The sequence below is a fragment of the Odontesthes bonariensis genome, chromosome 4 (genome assembly GCF_027942865.1).
Source record: "Odontesthes bonariensis isolate fOdoBon6 chromosome 4, fOdoBon6.hap1, whole genome shotgun sequence".
In the NCBI taxonomy this organism is placed as follows: domain Eukaryota; kingdom Metazoa; phylum Chordata; class Actinopteri; order Atheriniformes; family Atherinopsidae; genus Odontesthes; species Odontesthes bonariensis.
The window spans coordinates 15,200,325-15,221,780 of NC_134509.1; the positions used below are offsets into that span (position 1 = coordinate 15,200,325).

At 41.4% G+C, this 21,456-nt stretch overlaps 1 protein-coding gene across 3 annotated transcripts in view; it reads left to right on the top strand.

The window, feature by feature from the left end:
* The first annotated feature begins 1,131 nt into the window (after positions 1–1,131).
* The window catches only part of arhgap10 (Rho GTPase activating protein 10), a 43,150-nt gene continuing 22,825 nt past the window's right edge, over positions 1,132–21,456 (top strand). For 2 of the 3 annotated variants that reach the window (XM_075463151.1, XM_075463153.1), the window contains exons 1-15: positions 1,132–1,714; positions 10,606–10,701; positions 10,959–11,020; positions 12,350–12,421; positions 12,608–12,709; positions 14,388–14,498; positions 14,998–15,102; positions 15,534–15,663; positions 15,894–16,000; positions 16,141–16,235; positions 16,835–16,916; positions 17,059–17,101; positions 17,198–17,266; positions 17,686–17,760; positions 20,905–20,989. In XM_075463151.1, coding sequence (XP_075319266.1) covers positions 1,561–1,714; positions 10,606–10,701; positions 10,959–11,020; positions 12,350–12,421; positions 12,608–12,709; positions 14,388–14,498; positions 14,998–15,102; positions 15,534–15,663; positions 15,894–16,000; positions 16,141–16,235; positions 16,835–16,916; positions 17,059–17,101; positions 17,198–17,266; positions 17,686–17,760; positions 20,905–20,989 — 1,388 coding nt within the window. In that variant the 5' untranslated portion in view covers positions 1,132–1,560. The remainder of the gene's footprint in view (positions 1,715–10,605; positions 10,702–10,958; positions 11,021–12,349; positions 12,422–12,607; positions 12,710–14,387; positions 14,499–14,997; positions 15,103–15,533; positions 15,664–15,893; positions 16,001–16,140; positions 16,236–16,834; positions 16,917–17,058; positions 17,102–17,197; positions 17,267–17,685; positions 17,761–20,904; positions 20,990–21,456) is intronic. The other variant, XM_075463152.1, reaches the window with a different exon arrangement.

Below are 21,456 nucleotides of genomic sequence, written 5' to 3' on the forward strand. Positions count from 1 at the left end.
TTCCCTCTCTGCACTTTAAACTTTTGCTTCCCAGTCTCTAGGACCTTGTGCTCATGTTTTCACCTCTCTCTGTTATTTTTTTCTCTAACTGTTTTGTACAGTGTTGCGTACACAGTGTTTATCTTTTTTTTTTTTTTAATTAAACACAAACTGTATTCATCCTTTTGCATTCATCATAAATGTCTTACATCCGTTACTTCGTGCCTCTATAGTTATATGTGTTATAGTTTATGTAGTATTTTATGTTGTTGTTACCATGAAGTTCATACAATTGTGTCTTCCTATTGCTTATTAGATAGATGATAAAGGGCATATAAAGAGATACAGGAGGTAAGCCGTGTTTCATTCATTTGGTCACATGTTTGTTGATGGTGGCTGTTCAATGTTTTTCTTCCTTTCTTTTTCCACTTTTTTTCTTTTTTACTTGGAAAGCTTTAATCCACATGAACTATGATTTCATCAAGAGAATGCTATGTATTTGTCTGTTCACTAACCATCACATGTCAACAAGATCAAAAAGTTACCAAATAACTAAGCGCATTTACTCAATTGTTATAACTTAATTTTGTAATTTGTGAACTTACTTCAACCATGTAACGTTTCAGAGTGAAATATTGTGTTTTTCTTCTTTTTTTTTCTCATTTCACACTTGTCCAAAAGCTGATCCGTGTCAACTGTGCATTCAAAATTAAGTTTTGTGTAATATATTAAATTAGATATAATGCATTACTTTTTAACCAAATATGAAAGGCATTATAACTATACTGGTGGAATACATTACTCGATAAAAAAAATAAATAAATAAAATAACGATACAGAAAAAAGGTCCACGCCACTATTTCTCGTCTCGCAAAGTATTTGTGCTCACCGAAGGCCTTACTTTGCACTGCTTTTTCTACTGCTCCTCATATTTACGACACACGGTAGTTTCAGGAAGCCTTCAACTCGTTCGACTCTGTTAGCTTTGGGGAAAATGCAGCATCCTGCAAGGCGGACTTTTCCACCGTTTCCCTGCGTGTACATGCACACCTGCTAGTGCGACCTGCTAGGCTACATGGCGTCAGACCGGAAGTAGAGCCGACAAAGCCATCTTGCACAATGTACACTCTTTGACTGTAAGTTTTGCTACACGCACGCATATGTCAGCAGAGTTTCTCAATCTGTCACTATACTTGGGGGAGCGCCTTTGATGGACTAAGGAAAACCTGGACGCCGGAGCTTGTGAACTTTGGTCAATTCTTGTGAACAGACTTCCGATGAACCCTACACCTGATATCGTAGAGTTGTCACCTTTTAACAGTTCTACCTGTTAGCCCTTCCTCGCTTTATTTGACAGTCGTGGAACAACACCCATGCACCAGAGTCAGAAGTTACCAGGCTAAAGCGCCGCTAGCTGCCGCTACTTTACGGAGCTACAGTATGTTTTATCAGCCTGGCTGGAAACACCCGGCGAAAAGAGTTGTCATTTGAAAGTAACGGCGTTTGTTTTAGGCTACAAAGTTAAGTGGCATTTGGCCAGTTTCCCGCTGCTGAGCACGACGCTATCAATCTGTCACAGAAATGGGACTACACCCGCTGGAATTCAGTGAATGCTATCTGGACAGCCCCAGCTTCAGGGAGAAAATAAAGGCTCACGAAGCGGAGCTGGACAAAACCAACAGATTTATCAAAGAACTGTACAAAGATGGGAAGAACCTCATCAATGCGACGAAGCGTAAGTTTGGGAAACGCGGTAACGTGTATAGGAGAAGTCCGCTTTGGGCCACAAAATCTGTCTTGAGGTGCAGTCTTGTTCTACTTATGTTGCGAGTGGGGTGAAGAGCTTTCTCAAAAGTTACAGGAAACAGTTGAATCTGACTGAGAAAGCCATTCTCAACAGATCAGATCGAGGCGTTGTCTTTTTTATATTTGTATCAATATTTACTCTGTATTACCAGGGAGGTTGAAAATGTAGCAACAGGTTTTATCAACGCCTCAAACCATTTTCTCACAGTCAAACACACCTTCAGCCGAGTTAAAATGATTAAATGGTGATCTCTTTCAGCTCTGATCTTGTGGGCTGGTTCCTGATCCTCAGCCAGTCTACAGCACACCATCTAAAATGGACTGCTCCCTTCATGTCTTGTGGGAAAATCTTCCAAGTGTCTTTGTGTAAATTGTTCATTGTTTAAAAAAGGCAGAGAAAATCATTGTTGGCTTAAACGCTCGTTGCACACCTTAATCCAGCCTATAATGACAAACTGAAAAGACTGCAATTTAACCCGGATTCGATTCAGTCTGCTTTTTGATCATTTCAGAGTCACTTGCTCAGGTCTTTCCTCTCTGAAACCCTCAGGCAGGCGTGCTTCAGTGTGTCTCTGTTGCAGGGTTGTCTCGGGAACAGGGGTATGACTTTCCTTTTGCCTTAAGGACACCTTGCATTCCTTAAGGTACAGATTCAGCAACATGCTGTTGAACGTACACAGAGCTCTTTGTTCTTGCTGATTACGAGACCAAAGGCAGTTTCAGCAGACTCTCAGGGGCTTATTTGAGGTTAACATAGTGCTTTGGTGTGGTTCCCTTCCATACTGTGCACCGTAAGTTAGATTCACAGATGTCTCAAATGCAGTTTAAGGTAACTTTTGGCGGCAGAGCACATTCCACATTGATAGATAAAACACAACAGCATCGCCCCGCCGTTGTATTTATAGCTCAGGGAAAGCTCGAAGGACAGTGCTGCTTTCAGCCCCTAAAACTCATGAAAAGTCAGGTGCCTGTGAGCTGGTGCAAAGTGTAAACTTGGCACAGAGCTGAAAGGTCATGAAGGAATACACCTGGCCAGCGGCGGTGTGTGTTTTTAAAAATGTGATATTTAACTACCATGCGTGTCTGGAAGTGTCTGCACTACTACATCACAAGCACCAAACCTGCATGTTCTCAGCAGGCGGGACAGCTCTGTGGCTCCAAACCGTTTATACACATCTGATGTCATTGGTCTGCTCATCAACACTCCTGCAGATTCACTCTGAGGAGAGTTTTGCTTGGCCTAAAGCTGCTCTGGCTCATTCTGCTTTAGTAATACTGCACATACTTGTTGGGCTGAGCCCTTCACTCCGTGCTGTTTGCATACTTTTGGTATCTCTTCTTACTTCTTGTTCCCCCAAAACGGCAGCTTTATCAAATATTGCTTTAACTTCAGAATTGTTTATTAGTAGGAGGGGTTTAGAGGTGTTTTGAGATACTTGTTCATACTGTCTTGTTGAGAATTGCCAAAACGCATTCGTCCTCGTTTTGTTGGGACTTTTCTGCAGCCACATGGTTTTAGCAGGAGAGCCTGAGCGGTGTGTTGAACTCGGGTATTCAGCCACAGGCAGATGAGTTGATATTGATGCGCAGCTGTGTTGGTGTCGACTGACAGAGTTTCCCATTTCAGGAGGACATGCCATGTCTTGTATTTCATGCCTTATGTGACTGTGGCTAAACTATGCGATTCAACATGAGGCCAACAACGTGGCATCAAATTTCTCTTCTGGTAATTCTTATTGGGGTTTGTTCGAGTTTCTGAAAATTTGCTAAGGAATAGGAAGCACTGGTCGTGTACTCGCACAGGGACTCTTGCAAAATCAGTTAAAAGTTTCAGGAAGGAACTCATGATCATGTTCCTATGTGCTGACATGAGGTTTTGTCAACCTAATTGACATGACCGGGGCTAAAACTGGTGCCTGTCCCTCCCTGATGCTTATGTCGAATAACATTTGATCAAAATCTGTCATCACTGTAATCATGAGGTATTTACAGTCCTAATTGCAACGGTATATTTATTGAAATGTCATCCACTTCCCACAACAAACCGTAGAAAATGATATGGCCGTTTTCTCGGGGCAGTTTTAGATGTAATCTGAACTTTCAAATTTATTGTCATGTGATTTACTTCAAGATGGAAGGGAGAGCGCATCCATAGTCCTCGACAAACGATAGAAGTCGTTGAGCCGGGATGTTAACAAACAGAAAGTTTTGTTAAAGCATTAAAGACGGCCTGCAGTCTTTCACCTTCCCTTTTAACTCCGATATAATTTGGATTGAAAAGGTCACGTTTGTTTTAGCCACAGCTGGACTCATTCGGACCTGAGGTAACGTCATATATAAGCGCTTCTACCTCCTAAGTGGGATGATTCCCTTAGCTCACACCATCACTTTCAAAACAAAAAGGCATTGGGGGAAATGTTTTTCTCAAATGGTTTTTATTTATTGTTTTGAAGCTGAGAAATAAAAGCATTTTAGTGCACAGTTGAAAGTTTTCCGTAAAAAGTGCAAAGGTTTTTTTTTTTTTTTTTCCTAAAGAAAGGCTTAGGTTGTACTGAGTTAATAGGTGGAAGGGTTAAGTATGAGCTGGTAACAGTGTTGTAAATATACAGACTCAGGGTGGAGCTCAGCTCCAGTGTAGCTCTCATTATGTAGACATTTCTCTGATTATACTGTCTCACAGGAGTGTGAAGACGTCGGTCTTTCCTCTCCACGTCATTCTTGCAGTTTTCTTCCTCTAAATCTCCTTGTTGCAGTTTGCGTCTTTGATTTTGATGGGATCACATTGCTGCTGTTGATAAAACCTGTGTGCTCAGAGAGTTGTTTTTGATGGGTCTGTTTTTTTTTTTTTTTGTTGGGAGCTAAGATGTTTAATCCTCTTTATATGACAGTCCCTGTCATTTTCACAGTGTGATGTAACACACAGATGAATTCTAAAGATGGTTTATTTAATCTTCTGTTGTAAAACGCTGCCAGCCTTTAGTCCGTGTTCTGTGGCTTCTAGACTAGATTTTCACGGTAAATTGTTTTACTTTGGGTCTGACCTCGGGATGATCTGGTGTTTGGGCCATCCCAAGCACAGTTGTTGTCCGCTCTCAGCCTGTCAGTTACTCCCTCTGCTGCTACAGCTGGGAGGATGTCCCTCTACGGAAAGTCCTTGGGTCTGAGAGGAAACTTTGAAGCGGGGGCCTGGGCCAGAGAGCCATGACATGGAAGTGCCCACTAGTGAAGCAACATGCAGATGTGCTTCTGTTTCAGAGGGTTTCCTCCACAGGAACTGTGTCCTGTCTGTACCCTCTTTAGTACACTTTATTGTTGTCTTAAGCAAACATAATCCTTTCTGGCTGGCTCACCTAGGAAGTTTGCACATTTCATTTCTGAAGAGCTTGTTGTTTGTATCCAATATTTTGTCGTCTTAAGTGGTTTGATGGCGCTTCTCGTATGTTCAGTTATTGCTGCAATGATCTGGAAAATGAAGTTAGACAGTTGCAGTGAGGTCAGTCATGGTCATTTCCACAGCTGGACTTTCTCCAGTCAATCGACCATGAGACGGCTTGAAAAATATGATTTCTATTTTTTGGTTCCACTTTGAACAATCCAGCCATTTGAAAGGCTCCTTCTCTTTGGCGGACAGGTTTTAAAAGTAGCCTGCCCATGGTGTGCTTTGGCTTCCTGCTGCTGTCTGTAATCACATTACTTGTTCTGCCAAAGGGCCACATCACAATCTTTCATTAAAATAGCATTAGCACAAGACGTGAACTCATGTTGGAGGAACGCTTTTTTATCTCTCTCTGCAGAAAGAGGCCTGCTGTAAAAGTGGCATTTCATCTGGAGCTCCTTTTTTGGTACAAGCACCCCTCACGGCAATATGAAGTGTTAATCATTAGACTTTTGACCGAATGAAATCCTTATACTGCACCAGCTCTCTGATCAGGGATTTGGTTAGGATTGACCGGATCCTGCCCAGTGGGGCCTCACCCTCGCACGCTTGTTTTGAAGATGGGGAAGTCATGAATGAAGTAATGCATGTTTTGTGGGCAGGGAGCTGGGGAGGGTGGAGGGACACGGTGGGGAGGGGATGGGTGAGCCGGCTCGGTCAGGGGCAAAGGTTGGAGGCAAGTGGAGCAGCAATTCAGCCTGGAAAAGACGGGAGAGTAAAACAGGAAACCCTGTGGAAAGGCACAGCATGGAAACGCTGAGGGCCTGGACCAGGCGAGCTCTGACCTGAGTGGCACATCTGATGAGAGTGTAGAAAGCATAACAAGCAACCCGCCAACGTGCGCCAGTAAATACACTGTGGACTTCTTCAGCAACTGGCCTTTGACACGCGCTCACATTTTATGGTTTGCTTTAGGAAAACCTTTGCTGTAGCATCCAGAACATTTAATGTTAGGTTTCCTTCTTTAAAACGCACGGCAAATCTGGTTGACATTTGTTTTCTTATCTCGTCTTATCCTAGGCCCTCTTTTTTTTTCGATGGGAATAACATCAGACATTTTGATATCAAGCTAAAGCTGAAATCTGCAAGTCGACATTTGATTTCACTTAGTCACATATGTGCTTTATTCCCTTGTGCTGTTTCTTTTTTCTTTTTTTTTTTTGCGGGTGTTTTATCTTGCAGCATGTTCCGTGGTAACCCGAGAGCTGTGTTGTTTTTCTTCCTGCCTCCTCTAAATGGGGGCATCGATGTTCATATCACAAAGTTGGGCATGCTCTTCCTTTGTTTGTCCTGGTTTAGGGTAACTTCACTCGTAATAATAGTTCGATGTAAGGTGGGGTCTTTATGACTCATACTGTGAAGCCAGTGCCGGGGCCTCTGGTGTTCTGCAGAGAAACTAGCCAAGTTTGACAATTCCCAGGTTTGCTCTGAAATACCTTTGCTTTAAAAGGCAAAAATCAGACGAAGCTTTTCGCCTCTTGAGTCTCGTGTGCCCTGGTCTGTGTGTGTGTGTGTATCGTTTAACCTTTAAAGCTGTTGTAGATCTTTCATCTGGAACTTTTCTTTCCCCACTGGTTGGATTTATTTAATTTGTGACGTTGAAACATCAACTGACACCATGCAGCTTTACACCGCTCTCACCGCTTCGTTTCTCTACATGCTGCCTGGTGTTGATTTTCACTGTGGAATCATGTAATCAAATAACAGTCATTCTTCAAGTTTTACGTAATGAAGTCCATAGCTCACACGCGCACATGGCTCGAATAAAGTGCTTGCATATCTATCCGTTTACGTCAGTGTTCTTGGACTGCACATTAATGATCCTCACTGATGTGAGCTTTTAGTCCATCTTTGCTAAAGAAATAAAAAGGCATGTTTGTTTAATACGCTAATAAACTCCTATAATAAAATCTGTGACTTTTCCTCAGCCTAATAACAGCAGATGAGAACATACCAATTAAAACAAATCGCTTTTTTTTTCTTAGCCACACGTTAATCAGTGAATCACATGCCTTCACCTACCCTGGCAGAAAATGTGTATATTATTTATGTTCTGCGTTAGAAAATAGCAAACTGCAGAATACACTTCACATCTTTAAGAGTCTTTAAGACAGTAATAGACAAGGGTGACGTATAAACAGTATGAATTGAGCACTAACTAGTATTTCTAAGGAATGTGATTTGCAAAGGGGCCCATTTAATCATGCATGCTTCACACCACATGTGCACACACTTTGAGAACAATGCAAATGAATGATATGGCAGCAGAATATGGGGACTATGATATCACATGATAAGGTGAAGCAGAAAAGGGGGAGGGGGTGGAATTGAACTTAAAATGGATTCATCTTCTATGAGATAACCATATGTATGCCCAAATCTTTTACTTTTAGTGAGAAAAAAATATTTGCATTTTTCTGCATTTGTACACACGTGGAAAATGCACGCAGTGTTTATGCGTCTGGCTCCTTCACCGTTATCAGATTGGCAGTCTACAGGACAGCAACTTTGGATGCTGGCCTGATCCTACTTCAAACCCAGTGTAATGGATTGAGGTGTTCTTAAGGTGTGTCAAGGTTAGGTGTCGTGTTTTCAAAACATGCTTTTACTATGGAGTAGAGCAGCCAAATTTTCCACCCTGCAATCAGTTTCTGTTTTGGGGATAACTTGAGTCCTGCAGCTCACCAACAAGGACTTGGAATTGTCTTTCGTTTCCCATGTGGTTAATAGCTGCAGGATTAGGCAGTTTGACATGCACAGTAAGACCTCTCAGAACTTGCACTGACTTATTTAGGGTCGAAGACGAGCTGCTAACCGATCACAAATATCCATCAAATTCTCAACGGACAGGAAAGAAGAAAAGAAAAGAAAATAGTTGTCATTGCAGCTTTTATTGTCTTTTTCATAGAGAAAGCTAAAGCTCAGCTGACGAAGCCTTGATTTATAGCGTTGACTTTCCTTGCCTGAGACGAACAGCTGGGCCTTGTGTCATTGCAGATGTTGCAGCCTTTGAGTCTGTCTCGCACACGCAGTTCAGGATACCTCATGAATTAACATCCCAGTTTTATCAAATGTCACGTCAGCCTAACAGCGTCTACATGTGTCACACACTAAGGGAGAACGCTTAATGATTCTGTAAAGATGGATTTGAAGGCCCCCTCACATTTGAAAGGATAATCAAAACTAACTGCTGATTTCAGTTAACATGGGATTTTACATTATTTTAGAACTTTTACTGCTGTGGGTTGACATGGGTCGACTATTCTGAGAAAGAAAAGGCTGCTGCAAAGTTTGATTTTCTGCTTTTAACATCTTATGTTGATATAAACCTTTAGAATATCAAAAACTCAATGAACTCAGATACACTTCTACAGAATTGAGTTTGAATTGCATCGGGACAAGAATCAGAACCAAATCCAATGGAATCCATTGACTCACTTTTGAATCGCCCGTAAAATTGTTTGTTAGAGTCGGACAAAATGTCAATATAGACCTGCTAGTGTTGTCTGCGGTCACTCCACTCGCTGCAAATCAACAGCTAGGCTAGACTGCCCAGAGTCACCTTTTATGGACTCGCACACCCTGGCCTGGATTCTTGCTGTCTGTGCGGTTTAGATTCCCCACAGATTTATAGTCCTTTCAAAGAAAATTGCCACGTCCAACATGCAAGTGTTTGCTCCCAAAATAGCCAAACCTGTATTGTGAAAATAATGCTCGTTACCCTCGCCGCAACACTCACACATCGGATTGTTGCGTCGTGTTGTGTGGGCACCTCTGTGTCATCTGAGACAAGTTTGACCCTAAAGTGAGAAGATTTTAGGGATTATTAGAACTGTAGGAATATGGGCTTTTTTTTCTGTCTTCTCTTTTTTACGACACAAGTTTAGCTTCTCCTGTTGATGCTCGTACAAAAACCCGTTTTGGTTTACCGCTTGAATGGAATCGGCGTAGGAAGGATGAATACAGACTCATCCCATTGTAGATTAAGATCTAAATTTGGACTGTTCAGTCTCTTGCCGTAGCTCTTCGCTTCTTTCCCAGATCAACACATTGGAGGTCACATTGTGCTTGTTTTTGTGCATGTTTACAAGCATTTCGCATGGTTTTTCTTCTACTGTTTAGGATTTCTTAATTGCATTATATTAACAATTACCTCACACGCACACCAACACACACACACACACACACGTTTCCTCCAAAGGCTATTTGAAGGCTTACTCAAAGAATACTATAAAATGCTGTAATACCGAAATTTTCTGGAGAAGCTCTTCAGTTTCCTATCGTTTCATTGCAGGATTTGCTTGGCTGAGATTTTTGTGTGTGTGGTTTTTGGATCTCTTCTATGCAAACCGTTCAGTGACCAGGACTGAAATTTAGACTGTTTCAAAGAGACGATTAGGCCAGAAGCTTTGCCCTTTGTCTCAGGGCAAGGCAAACAATGTTACAGGCCCTCTCACATGTTTAAGCTGCGGGCCGCTCCGTAGATTTAATCCACAGCATGTGTTCACACACTGCTCAGGGTTCTTTGAGTCTGTAAGCAACAGGGTAAAAATGTATGTAAAAAAAACAAAAACAATTTTAAAACATCTAAAATGAACGCGTTCTTAACATGTAATTAAGTCTAATTTAAAAGAAATATGAATTTAGTGCACATGCCTGGAGATTTTTCTGTTCAGGCTGTTAAGATATGCAGTGTATTGAATTCCTGATGAATAATGAGAAATTTGATTATTTTGATAGTGCTGGGAAAGATTTGCTTGGTGATTTGCAATACCGTTGCATGTCTGTGAGATATTATCATCAGTCCTATAAGTGCACATTTTGACTTTGTCAATTACAAACCCTGCGCTTATTTTATTGAAGAAAAGAAAAGGCTTCACATTTGATTTTGACTGAACACTGATTTCTGGTATTTTGCCTTTATTGAATAATCGTGCTCATTGCTGGGGATATTCGGATGAAAATTGTCAGTATACATTATGGGATTTATTTATTTATTTTTTTCAACACCTCTTTTGTGTAATGTTTGACTTGCACACGGATAACTGAACGTAGTTTGCTCTCTTCTGCTGCACCTGTTGACCTGTGGTGGGTGACATTGTGGTGCACATGGGCTCGACGCTGAACAGGACGTACCAGCATGTAGGCAAACAGGATGTTTACAATGTGGTCAACCTAAATGCATCAGACCTATGTTTTAAGCAGGCTCATACATGTCTGTAAATCATTTCTTAGCCTCGAGTCTGTTGTCATTGAAATGACTAGTGATCGTAGTGTTTTTCTAATATGTGGTAGAAAACTGCCATTCTAACTTTCTTTCATATTCTGCTGCCTTTTAGGCAAATTGCGTTTCATTGTGTTTTATGTTTGGCATTTTCTTTCAGAGCTCGGGATGGCGCAACGTAAGTTCGCCCAGTGTCTGGGAGAGTTTCAGTTTGAGTACATCGGAGATGCAAAGACGGATGACGAGAGATGCATTGGTAAGTGTGTCGAGTTTTTCTCCTCACACGACAGCGAGCTAACCACAGGCTTTGTGGCCAACGCGTCGACGTGCACCTCAAATGTTTGTTTACAGCTCTTTCTCTACCAGCAAATTAGGAAGAGGTGTGTGCACCTGTTCCTGTAAAACCATAGCACTCTGTATTTCTGTCGCATGCAGCTTAAAAAGACGGAGACTGTGGGGAAGAAGGGCCTCATTTCAGTTTTAAAAAAAAAAAAAAATGTTTTGTTCTTTCAGATGAGTCTTTGCAAGAATTCTCCTCATTCCTCAAAAACCTAGAGGACCAAAGAGAGCTGATGGTGAGAACACACTGTGTGTTTTCCGTGTGTGTACGGTCACAGATGTCATGTACACACATCAGTTTGTGTAATTCCTGAGTTCCCACATGTGTGTGTGTAATAAGTTCAGCTCTATCATGAATGTATGATGATTAGCTACATCAAGTATGAATAAGGCATTTACTCTACGGCTCAGGTGTCTGAACAGATAGAACTCGCCAGTAAGTACTCTGGGTCATCACAAACCATTAACAGAAGTTCAAAGTCTGTTTTCTGTTTGCTGTTTACCTGCTTACCTGCCGCTGCTTCACCCGAAAGGGTAGTGTCACCGTCACTTACACATGTGGCACAGTGTTCGGACAGCTACTCCATTTGCGTCTTTCTGAGGGTAACTGTCACATCACCTGCCTGGGGAGTGCCTGCAGAGAGAGAACAGGAGTGCATATGACGTTATTACAGCTAAGCTTTAAATGCCAAGATAAATGTCATAAGCAGCAGCTGGCTGTAAGTCCACAACAATACAACTCCCGACTCATAAAATGAGCTTCTGTCTCCGGCAGAAGGATTACAGCTGCTAATTTTTAAACCAGAAATGATAGAAGGGGAGTGTTGAAATTGATTTCTGTCTTTTGAAGACTTTGAAAAGTAGAACAAAAGAACCTGTGACAGTCCCTTGGAGAGGTATGCACGGTTTACAGAGCTGTGCGTAATGTCTGAGGTAAGGGTGTGAACCCATCATCAGTCGCTTACTGATATGATTGTTGTGCCAGGCTCAAACCCTAATGGTAAGCACTCCTAAGCATAGTGTGATGACATCACAGCTGCAAAGTGAGGAGAAGAGCTTGCAAGCACAGGCATGCCCTACCTGTAGCACAGTGGAAAAACCGGAGGAGCTGTACTGATGTTGCAACACAGTTATTATTAGGGTTGGAAAAAAAACAACTGAACATACTCAAAGGTTATTCATTAAAGCTAGCAGTGAAGTTTGACTGTTAGGATGACAGTCTTTCTTTTTGTGGACACCAAGGGACCCCTTGTTTAAAAAAATAAATAATTGGAATTGTCGATGGACAAACTGGCTGAGGGTTGAACGCCCTTAGGCTGATGTATAGTTTAGGTTAAGACATTAACTTATTGATTTCTTTTATTCACAAAATGTGCACAGTTTCCTCCCAGCCTTGAAAGTTTACCCTTGGAGCATGCTGCAGTTGTCAGACAACAGCCAGAAATGAATAGATAAATTAATTAATTCACCAAGAAAGTTTAGAGGCCACCCTGCACTTCAGATAACGGTATTAATGAGCTTTTTCTTTGGACAGGCGCTAATCACATTATGTATTCTCCCACTAGATGAGAAACATCACAGAAACTTTAATGAAACCTCTGGAGAAGTTCAGGAAAGAGCAGCTCGGTACAGTAAGGGTAACGTATGATTGTTCATTGCCTTTTCTGAGTATGCTTTGTTGCATTTAGTGGATATATATCGGTGTGCTTGGTGCACCTTATTTTAGAGCTTGAAGCAAATGAATTGTAATATGCACAATTTTCCCCCACTCCTCCAACTCCAACTTTTTTTATTTATTTATTTATTTTTTTTATTTCCACAAGGCGGACAGAAAAAAGTACGAAAAAGAAACCGAGAAGTACTACAGCTCTCTGGAAAAGCTCCTGAATATGTCAGCCAAGAAGAAAGAGCCACAGCTACAAGAGGTATTTGTCCCTGCCTGAACTGTCTGATAGATATGTTGCGCAGAATACCTATTCGTTTTCCCAAAAAGACAGATGTAAACAGACATTTTTTTTGTTTAGTTTATTTCCGTCTGCAGTGCTGCGAGGAAGAGTCTCCCCGCACAGCCTGCAGGACCGTTTGAGTTTCCACTGACGTGCCTCGCAGCAGTAGTTTGTGTCACATGCTTGAAAAGGAAATGTGTGCTCCTTTTTTTTTTTTTTCTTCTTTGCACTACACCACTGAGTCAGCCGTGGCTCTCTGTGATTCATGAAGCAGTCACTGCTGCACCACCCAGGGATGACAATTTGAAAAGTAAAATGTTGAAAAATCCAACAGCCTTTGCTGTAAAAAAAAAAAAAAAAAAAAAAAAAAGCAGCGCCTGCTCTATGCCAACGCCATGTAAGGCTCACCCAAATGTTGTTCGTGCCCAACAGACGGGACACTTGAATCTGTGAACATTGTTTCCACGGATTTCAATCATGCTTGAATAAATAGACCCAGTGATTCGTTCGCAGCCACAGGAGTCATGAACTGTATCAGCACCCATCTGCCGTTGCATCAACTCGCTGAGCGGTGAATATATCATGGACACCAGAGTGTGAACTTTGAGTTTACTTGTTTTACAGGTAACAAATTCAGTCTGTATGTGGATACACACTTGATCTTTTAGGGACGATCTTTAGACCGTGTTCTTGTGGTACAAGTTTACTGTACAAGCGTATGCCTCGTAACACTTCAACTGAGTCATCTGCCAGTTTTATGCACATTGTTAAGTACAGTGTGCGTGTACAGGTTTTCATTGTACAGTGTACAATGAAAACCGTATTTATTTGTAGTTCTCGGTTAGATATAGTTATTCTGGGCCAGCTAAATGCTGTCAAAAACTTACACTCACGGGAGGAAGGTCGAGATCTTTTCTTCAAGGGAATTCTCTCCCTAAGTCCACGGAGAGGCGGTTAGATTAATTAGCTTTCATTAACCTGTCCATCTGTCCACACGCAGGATTCTGTTGAATTTAAATGTGCTGGGTGTACTCTGCCTCTCGCCCGGTGTTGGTTGTGCCAGGCCCCAGCTTACTTGTGTTCTTGTAAAAGATAGAAAAAGAGATGAGTGGGCATACATTTTTATTCTGTTTATTATTTCATATGTATGGTTGGATCTGGCGACATCGGTCATTTGCACACAAGAGGAATGCAGTTTCATTCTGCTGTGTGGTGTTTTATAATGTGAGTGACAATAAAATTCCCTTTGACTGTGTGTGCTACTGCTTCTCCTGTCCTTGAACAGGGGCCCCTCTCCTTTTGCACTTCCTCAGATTTTTCTCGGTCTTTCCTTCTAAGATTTTTTTTTTGTGCATTTGTGCTCGCTTGTTAGAGATATTTCTTTACCTGAATCGGAATTCAAAGAATAGAGAGCGTTGCATGCTGTGCAGATCGTGCAGCTGTGTCCAAGACAAACCAACAATTTAGAGATGCTTTTACTATCTTGGCTGAGCCATCAGAAGTTGATCTTCCAACTGTAGTTATCCTTGAATGATTTAATGCCACATAGAAAATCCTCCAGTTCCCCAAACTGCAGTGTATCCTAGTTTTTCTCCCTTGCTTCCACTAGACTCTCTGCGGCTATAATTATCCCGGTGTATGTTCTCCACCTCTACAGGCAGACATCCAGGTGGAAACCATGAGACAGCACTTTCAGGAGGAGTCACTTGACTATGTGTGCAAACTGCAGGACATCCAGGAGAGAAAGAAGTTTGAGTGTGTGGAACCAGTAAGTGACCCACCACAGTTGGTTTCACATTAAAGCATATATTCTGACATTTGCAAATGAATGAAGTTGCCATCTTTCAAAGTACACCTCATAGTAGCTAAGCCCTCGAGGGATTGTTTTCATTTTTTTTTTTTTTTTTGGTATTGGTTCTAGATTTGGAACTTCTTTGATGGGAAACAGCAGGAGGCACATTTGAACTACATAGTTTATAACTGTGAAAGTTATTGACTGAGAACAGTGTCGGATGAATCCAGTGGGACACAAACTTGAGGGCTCTGGAAGTTGGGCCTTGTTTCTCAGAGTCCTGTCATGTTCTCTTTCTAAGTACCTTTCTCTAAAACTAGGGGTCATATATGCAGTTTCAAAAAGACACAAGTTTCAATCTCACTCGAAAAATGACTTGACGGTGTTGATGAGTTTCTGTTTGACAGCGATGGTGTTGTGAGTTTCTCTTTTCCTCTGCAGGCTTCTTACGTTTGTTTTTCTGATTTCCTTACAGATGCTGGCCTTCTTTCAGACTGTCTTCACTTTTTATCACCAGGGTTTTGAGCTTGCCAAGGACTTTGATCATTATAAAACGGCACTGCAGATTAATATTCAAAATGTAAGACATAGTTTTGTTTCTCATTCATATTGGTAATTTGGACCAAAAAAAATGTTTGAGTGTTTTTGGGGTTTTTTTCTCCAAAAAATGAAGCAGAACAAAAGAATAAATAATTGAACTGATAATCATGTGTTGTTTAAGTCTCTAAAACTATAAGGTCTGACACTTTTGGTTTAAATACCAGATCTTCAGCTACGTGCTTGTTCACAACTTTAGTTTCTCCTCAATTTCATTCTTATTGTCAGACTACTGCAAGCGATTACTCAGATTTCATGGAGTTGAAGGGGCTTTCTGAGCCCATAAGCCTTGATTTTTAAAAAAAAAAAATAATAAATTTTTTTTCCCCCAGTGGCATTTTGTTAGTAAGGTCATTCTACTAGTTATGAGGAAGTCACTTAATGGAGTGTGTATTTGCTTCTTCTCCCTCCCAGACAAGGGGTCGGTTCGAAGGCGCACGATCGGAGGTGTACGAGCTGATGAAGAGAATCAGAGAGGCCCCCCAAGAATACAAACAGACCAGCCCGATCAGTTATGAAGGCTATCTCTATGTACAGGAGAAACGTAAGGCTTTCATATGTTTGTTAGAATACACCAACTCAAGGCAAGAATATGTGTAAAACATTTCATATATATTTTAATTGGGGGAGGAGCTTTTTCTGTTCCCCTTCAGTGGCTGTAAACATTTGATTAGGATTTCATAAACCAGATAAAAAGACAAAGGGGGACAGTAAAGCTGTGTTAGATGTCTGTTTAATGTGTTGTCCTTTTTAAAAAAATAAATAAATTTTAAGGTCCACCTCCCTTTGGTTCAAGCTGGGTCAAGCGCTACTGCACGTTTGTCAAAGAGCAGAAGATCCTGCACATGGTGACTTTTGACCACAGATCAGGTGGAAAGATTGTGAGTGGTCACAGAACGTGATGTTATGGCTTCCCCTTCTTTCTTTCTTTTTTTTCCAACCACCTATTTAATTCATCTGAACTATTTTGTTCTTCACAAACCTTTGTGAGTGTGAACAGGGAATTTTTTTTTTTCTCCAGGGTGAGACGGAGTCTGTCACGCTTAAGTCCTGCCTCCGCAAAACAACAGACTCGTTGGACCGGAGATTCTGCTTAGACCTGGACATAACAGATCGGTAAGTTTTCACTTTAGCCTGTTTAGCAAATGGACTTTGGTGGAATTAAACCTGTACATTATCACTGTGGCACTGTGTATCACAATTGGTCTAATTGATTTTTTTTTTTTTTTTGTTTAGCTGATGACTTACAGGAAGACAATATAAAATAATTTGTATCCACAGAGATCATAAACTAACCAGTTTTGGTGAAGGGTTCTGCTCCACACAGTTATAGTTTGTCGCTCTTGTGTTTTGGATGGCAGAGGGCTGGACAGCCAGCCGGACCATGCTAGTAATAGATACCCCATTCTGACTCACAGCTTAGCCATGCCCTGCCCCTTTTCTGTTGTATTAATAGAACAGCAGTCCCCCCAGATTTAGAACGGAAATTTGAGTGCACACATCCATTCTCACTGTGGTGAGTAATTTGACATCTATCAGGCTCTACACGATTGTAGGTGTTCGAAATAGATGCAAGGTGTGTGTGCCCTTGGCAGATACTGATTTTTATTTCACTACACTAAGCACACAGGGTTGACAATGGTATCCCTCAATGCTAAACTGTGCTATAACTCTAAGTCTGTGCCCAATGCTAATGTGGTATGGCTCTCTCCCAGTCCAGGGACGGTGCTTACCGTACAGACCCTGTCAGAGGATGACCACAAGTTTTGGATACATGCCATGGGTGGGAAGGAACCTGTGAGTCAGCCTCCACAGTCTCATCATCTACCGCAACACTTATCTTTCAGTTTTGGATTGTTGCATAAATCATACCATATTTCTCAAAGATCTGGTATATTTGTTTTCATAATTAGGCTCTTTTTGTTTTCTATTTGATCAGTTTGGATGCTATCTCAACAGAACTCTTTCTAAAGAAAGAGGAAGTAAGTTTCCGTCTGCATCACATTCTCTGTAACAGAATATTGAGTTTTTCAGAAACTCTAAATGTGCCTGACAACATTTCACCCCCCCTCGTGTAGTTGACGCCCAGTTGGATGAAGTGGGTTTGAGTCTTGTGAAGAATTCCATCAGTACAATTGAAACAAGAGGTGAGCTTGTGATGCATATATAAAAAGCCAGCATTTGAGTGCAATATCAGACAATATATGTGCAGTTCCTTTATGTGTACACACGGGGGCAGGCTTTTTCCATTATTGAAATGAAAGGTTGAGAATAAGGTACTGCAGACAGTGCACACCCTTGTTACACAAACAATGGTCATTGCGTGAATGTTTTAATTAATTTGCTTCAGTGGGGAGATGATTTTCTGACCTCCTTTTCATTGAGGAAAAAAAAGTAGCCTGTTTCTTCTCATCCTGCCTTTTAATACAAATTGTTATCCATCACTTTGACCTTGGCTCATATTACAGCATATTCATTCATCTGCTTCATAGATTCCAAACACATGTATTTACCACATTACGATTGTTGTATCTTGTTAAGTGTTAATATTATTATTCCTTATTAGGTATTAATGACCAAGGACTGTACAGAGTTGGAGGGGTAAGCTCCAAGGTCCAGAAGCTCCTCTCATTAATGATTGGTAAGTTAATGTCCATTCTTTTTCCTCTCTCTGCTCTTAAAATGTTCAAATGGAGTGTTTTTTATTTGACCGGAGTTACAAGTTAAAGAACTTAATCTAACAGGTGCCAGTAGGAATCATTGCTTCACTTTCATTCAAATTGAACACCCCCCCTCTCCACAGACAGTGTCTGTCCTATTCGAATTCTTACTTTTTGGCTTTGCCTTCATCAACACACCACCAAGACAGCCCCGCCTGCGCTGATGGCAGGCTCATTCTGTCAGATGCTTTTCTCAATTTCTTTCATGCCCCTCTCTTGTCTCGCTTCTCTTTCGCTCAACTCCTCTCCTACAGAACTTGTCCTCTGTCCTTTCTGTAGCACCGTGCCTGCTCTGCGGTTTCCTGCTGTCTCTAGCAGACACCAGTTCACTTTCAGCTCTGTGTTCTGAATGACAACGAACTCAGGCAGCCGCCAGCTTGTCTTAGCTTCCTCTCTCAAACCCTCCAGCCTCCCAACCTGCCGACTCATGCTGTAGACTCCATTAACACCCAAAAGTTTTTCTAGAGCCTGCATACGCTTCTGAGTTTTTATCTTTAGTTTTGACATTTTTATGCTATTTTGAATGAAGGGAAAATGCACATTTCATCTTAACTTAAATGTTTGCTAAGGAGTCAAAGTATTGAATAAAGGGGATATTATCATTAAACGGCCCTAAACCCAAGCTAAAGTTTACCCATGCAATTAGTTATATGTATGATAGAAGTAGCATTCCTTCTAAACGCACACACAATTTCACCAACATTACATGCAAACGGCAGTTCAAAGTGAGTGGGTGATACAAGCTTTAAACCCTGAAGAAAGACTTTGGATCCTCCCACTCCTCCTTCTTTTCATTTCTCACCCACCAACATGGCCGCGGTCCAATCAGTTAGTACACACTGATAGAAACACTCTCCCATCGCATTACAGTCCAAAGAAAGCAGTACCTAAAATGATTGAATAGCAGGCAATGCTACAGCAGGGAGAAGACTTTAAAAGGGAGCTGTTGTCCATGTCTCTGTTACAGACAGACTGGGCAGTAGACTGTATGATGTTTGCACTGATTTGTCCGTAAAAGTTGCTGAAACAGAGGTTTTGCACGACGGATAGAACTGCAGAGCAGTTCAAGAGATCAGCTTGATTTACTAAATGACAACGGCCATTAAGGTATTCAACAATGGAAGATGATGTCTCACTCATCTGGGAGACCACCTGGCCAGATGATGACTTGTTTTTCTTGGATGCTGCTAAATCATATCAATTGAAAACAGTACCCGGAACCATTGTTTGATAACTTTAAAGGGTTATGACGCATGAATTAAATGAAAATATTTTTTCCACTGTGGCATCTCTCGCTGTGTTGTTGGTTAACTAAGTCCTTTGCTAACCCAACTCACCTGGTTAACCTGAACAGATGGTGATGCAGGCTGAAGTTTTTCAGACTGAGGAACAGGTCTCTCCGAAAGGCGTTGCAGGCCTAATCAAAGTATTAACGCATGTTCCCACAGGACAAGTCCACGCAGTGTTTGGCCTAATTTAAAAAAAAAATGGAGAAAATAAATGAAAAATAATGATAAAAGGAAAATATTGATGTGCAATTTAAATATAGAACTAATGGTTTTTCGTTCAGATTCTCCTTCAAGGCAACATTCGTGTTGCATGTTGATATTCACCTCAGAATTGTACCGTAGATTGGAAAAAAAGACTGATATAAAGAAGTTAAACTGATTTCTGATCAGTCACAGCTTAAAGGTGGTGTGCGTGACGGCTCGTCTGTCTTGAGTGTTACAGAAACAACAGGCCCACACACCCCCATAACCCCCATGATTTATGCTACTCTGATGACGAGCAATTTTGAGGAAATAAACTCGCTGCTTATGATGTCATTAAGTTATTAAAAGGTCAAGTTGGTTGCAACACGGACACACGGGAGGTGACAAGGGGCTATCGAGTGGATGTTGCTTTGTCTTGTTTTAAAAAAATGAAAGTTGAGAATCACTGCTGCGCAGTGCTAGAATTTGCTTTCACGTTCCTACTTTTCACTGTTGTCATTCATTTCTGTGTAACTCTGCACATCTTCACATCTCATCTTTGCATTATTCAACACATTATATTAGTTTACTTCTGTTTATCCATACCAGTGTGCCAATGCCAAGTTTGTATTGTGTTTATCAGGAAAGTAGTTTTAAAGGAGAAGTCCTGTTGTTTTAAACCTGGACCTTATTTCTGGCATAAAGTACGTTCATCTACTCACCGATAACAGTTTGGTGAAAGTCGGCGTCCTTCGGAAGATATTTAGATCACTCCAGATCCGCGTATATCCATATGATGGGAGAGAACAGGGCAGAGACAATACAGCCTCTAAAATAAGGCATTATCTGTCTTTATTTCACCAATACCTTAAGCCGAATGAATGAACGTGTAACTATTGCACTGTTAGTTCAGAGCTGACCGTGTTGTTGTTATTGTGGGCTCTCGGGGGGCTTATAGGGGGCTTTCTACACACGCGTCTACTTCAGAAGTCGACATTGGACTGGTCATTTTGCAGACTGTAACCTGAGAAACTCAGTCCTCCTGCATGCATACAGTGCATTGGCTGAATGAGGAAAAATCCGTTTTACTGGCAACAGACCGCCTATCGCCCATGAAGCTAATGTCAGTGCAGTGAATCGGGCCCGGTGGACTTCATGCGTCTCACTAATAACGCTTCACGGGACACATTGCGCTTCCACATCCCCTATAATTCATCAGAGGTTACTTAAGGTGTGACTGAAGCCCCTCTGAATCTTCATCATAACACACACCTCAAGTCCCCGTGGAGTCAGTGAAGTAGTAAGGGATTCATTAACCTTTTAATGAGTATAGAACCAACAGCTCTCCAAAGAAGCTGCACTTCCCTTCACCTCAGCTGGGGCTGCACTCAACCCCCGAGGCTCGTGGCAACGTTTTTATCCTCATATGGCCAATTACAAGTTCTGTTGCATATTTGGACTTTCTAGGTTGCCCTAAGAATTACGCACATTTGCTGCCTGTGAAAAAGATGAATAAAATAACTGTTTATTACTTAATGTTAATACTCTGTCAATGAATTTCTGTGGTGTTGATTTGCCAAATGCTTCATTTAGATGAAAAGAGCAACGAGGTGGATCTGTCAACCAGTGAAGACTGGGACGTTAAGACAATAACGAGTGCACTGAAGCTCTATTTGAGGTAAGAATCTGTGACACACACACACACACACACTCAGGCCTGTAACCTATTTACTTTACACAGCAGTAGTAGGATTTGATTATGCTGTTGTTAATGTTGTTGAGTGATTGCCAAAATAATATTTTGAATGTCTGTTGTGATTTTTGTAAATATCAATTAAACCGCTTGGTTTGTACCCATGAAAACACTGAGATTTAGTGTCTGTGTCCACTTGAAGCTGTTTTTGATCCGGAAGCTCCTCTTACCTCATTTTAAGATCTCTTGTCTCAAGTGTTTGTTGTTGCCAGGTTACCAAAACCATTGTCAGGGAGAGCCGGCATCAACGTGTCCTCTGTCATAGCTGACAGTTTTAAGATTGTTAAGTCCTGCCCCACTTTTGATTGTCCTTGGTCAGAGAGAGAGAGAAGCGACATTTATGAGCCTGGCTGTGTTTTGAAAGTTAAATGACTTCTAACCGTGTGTGAAGT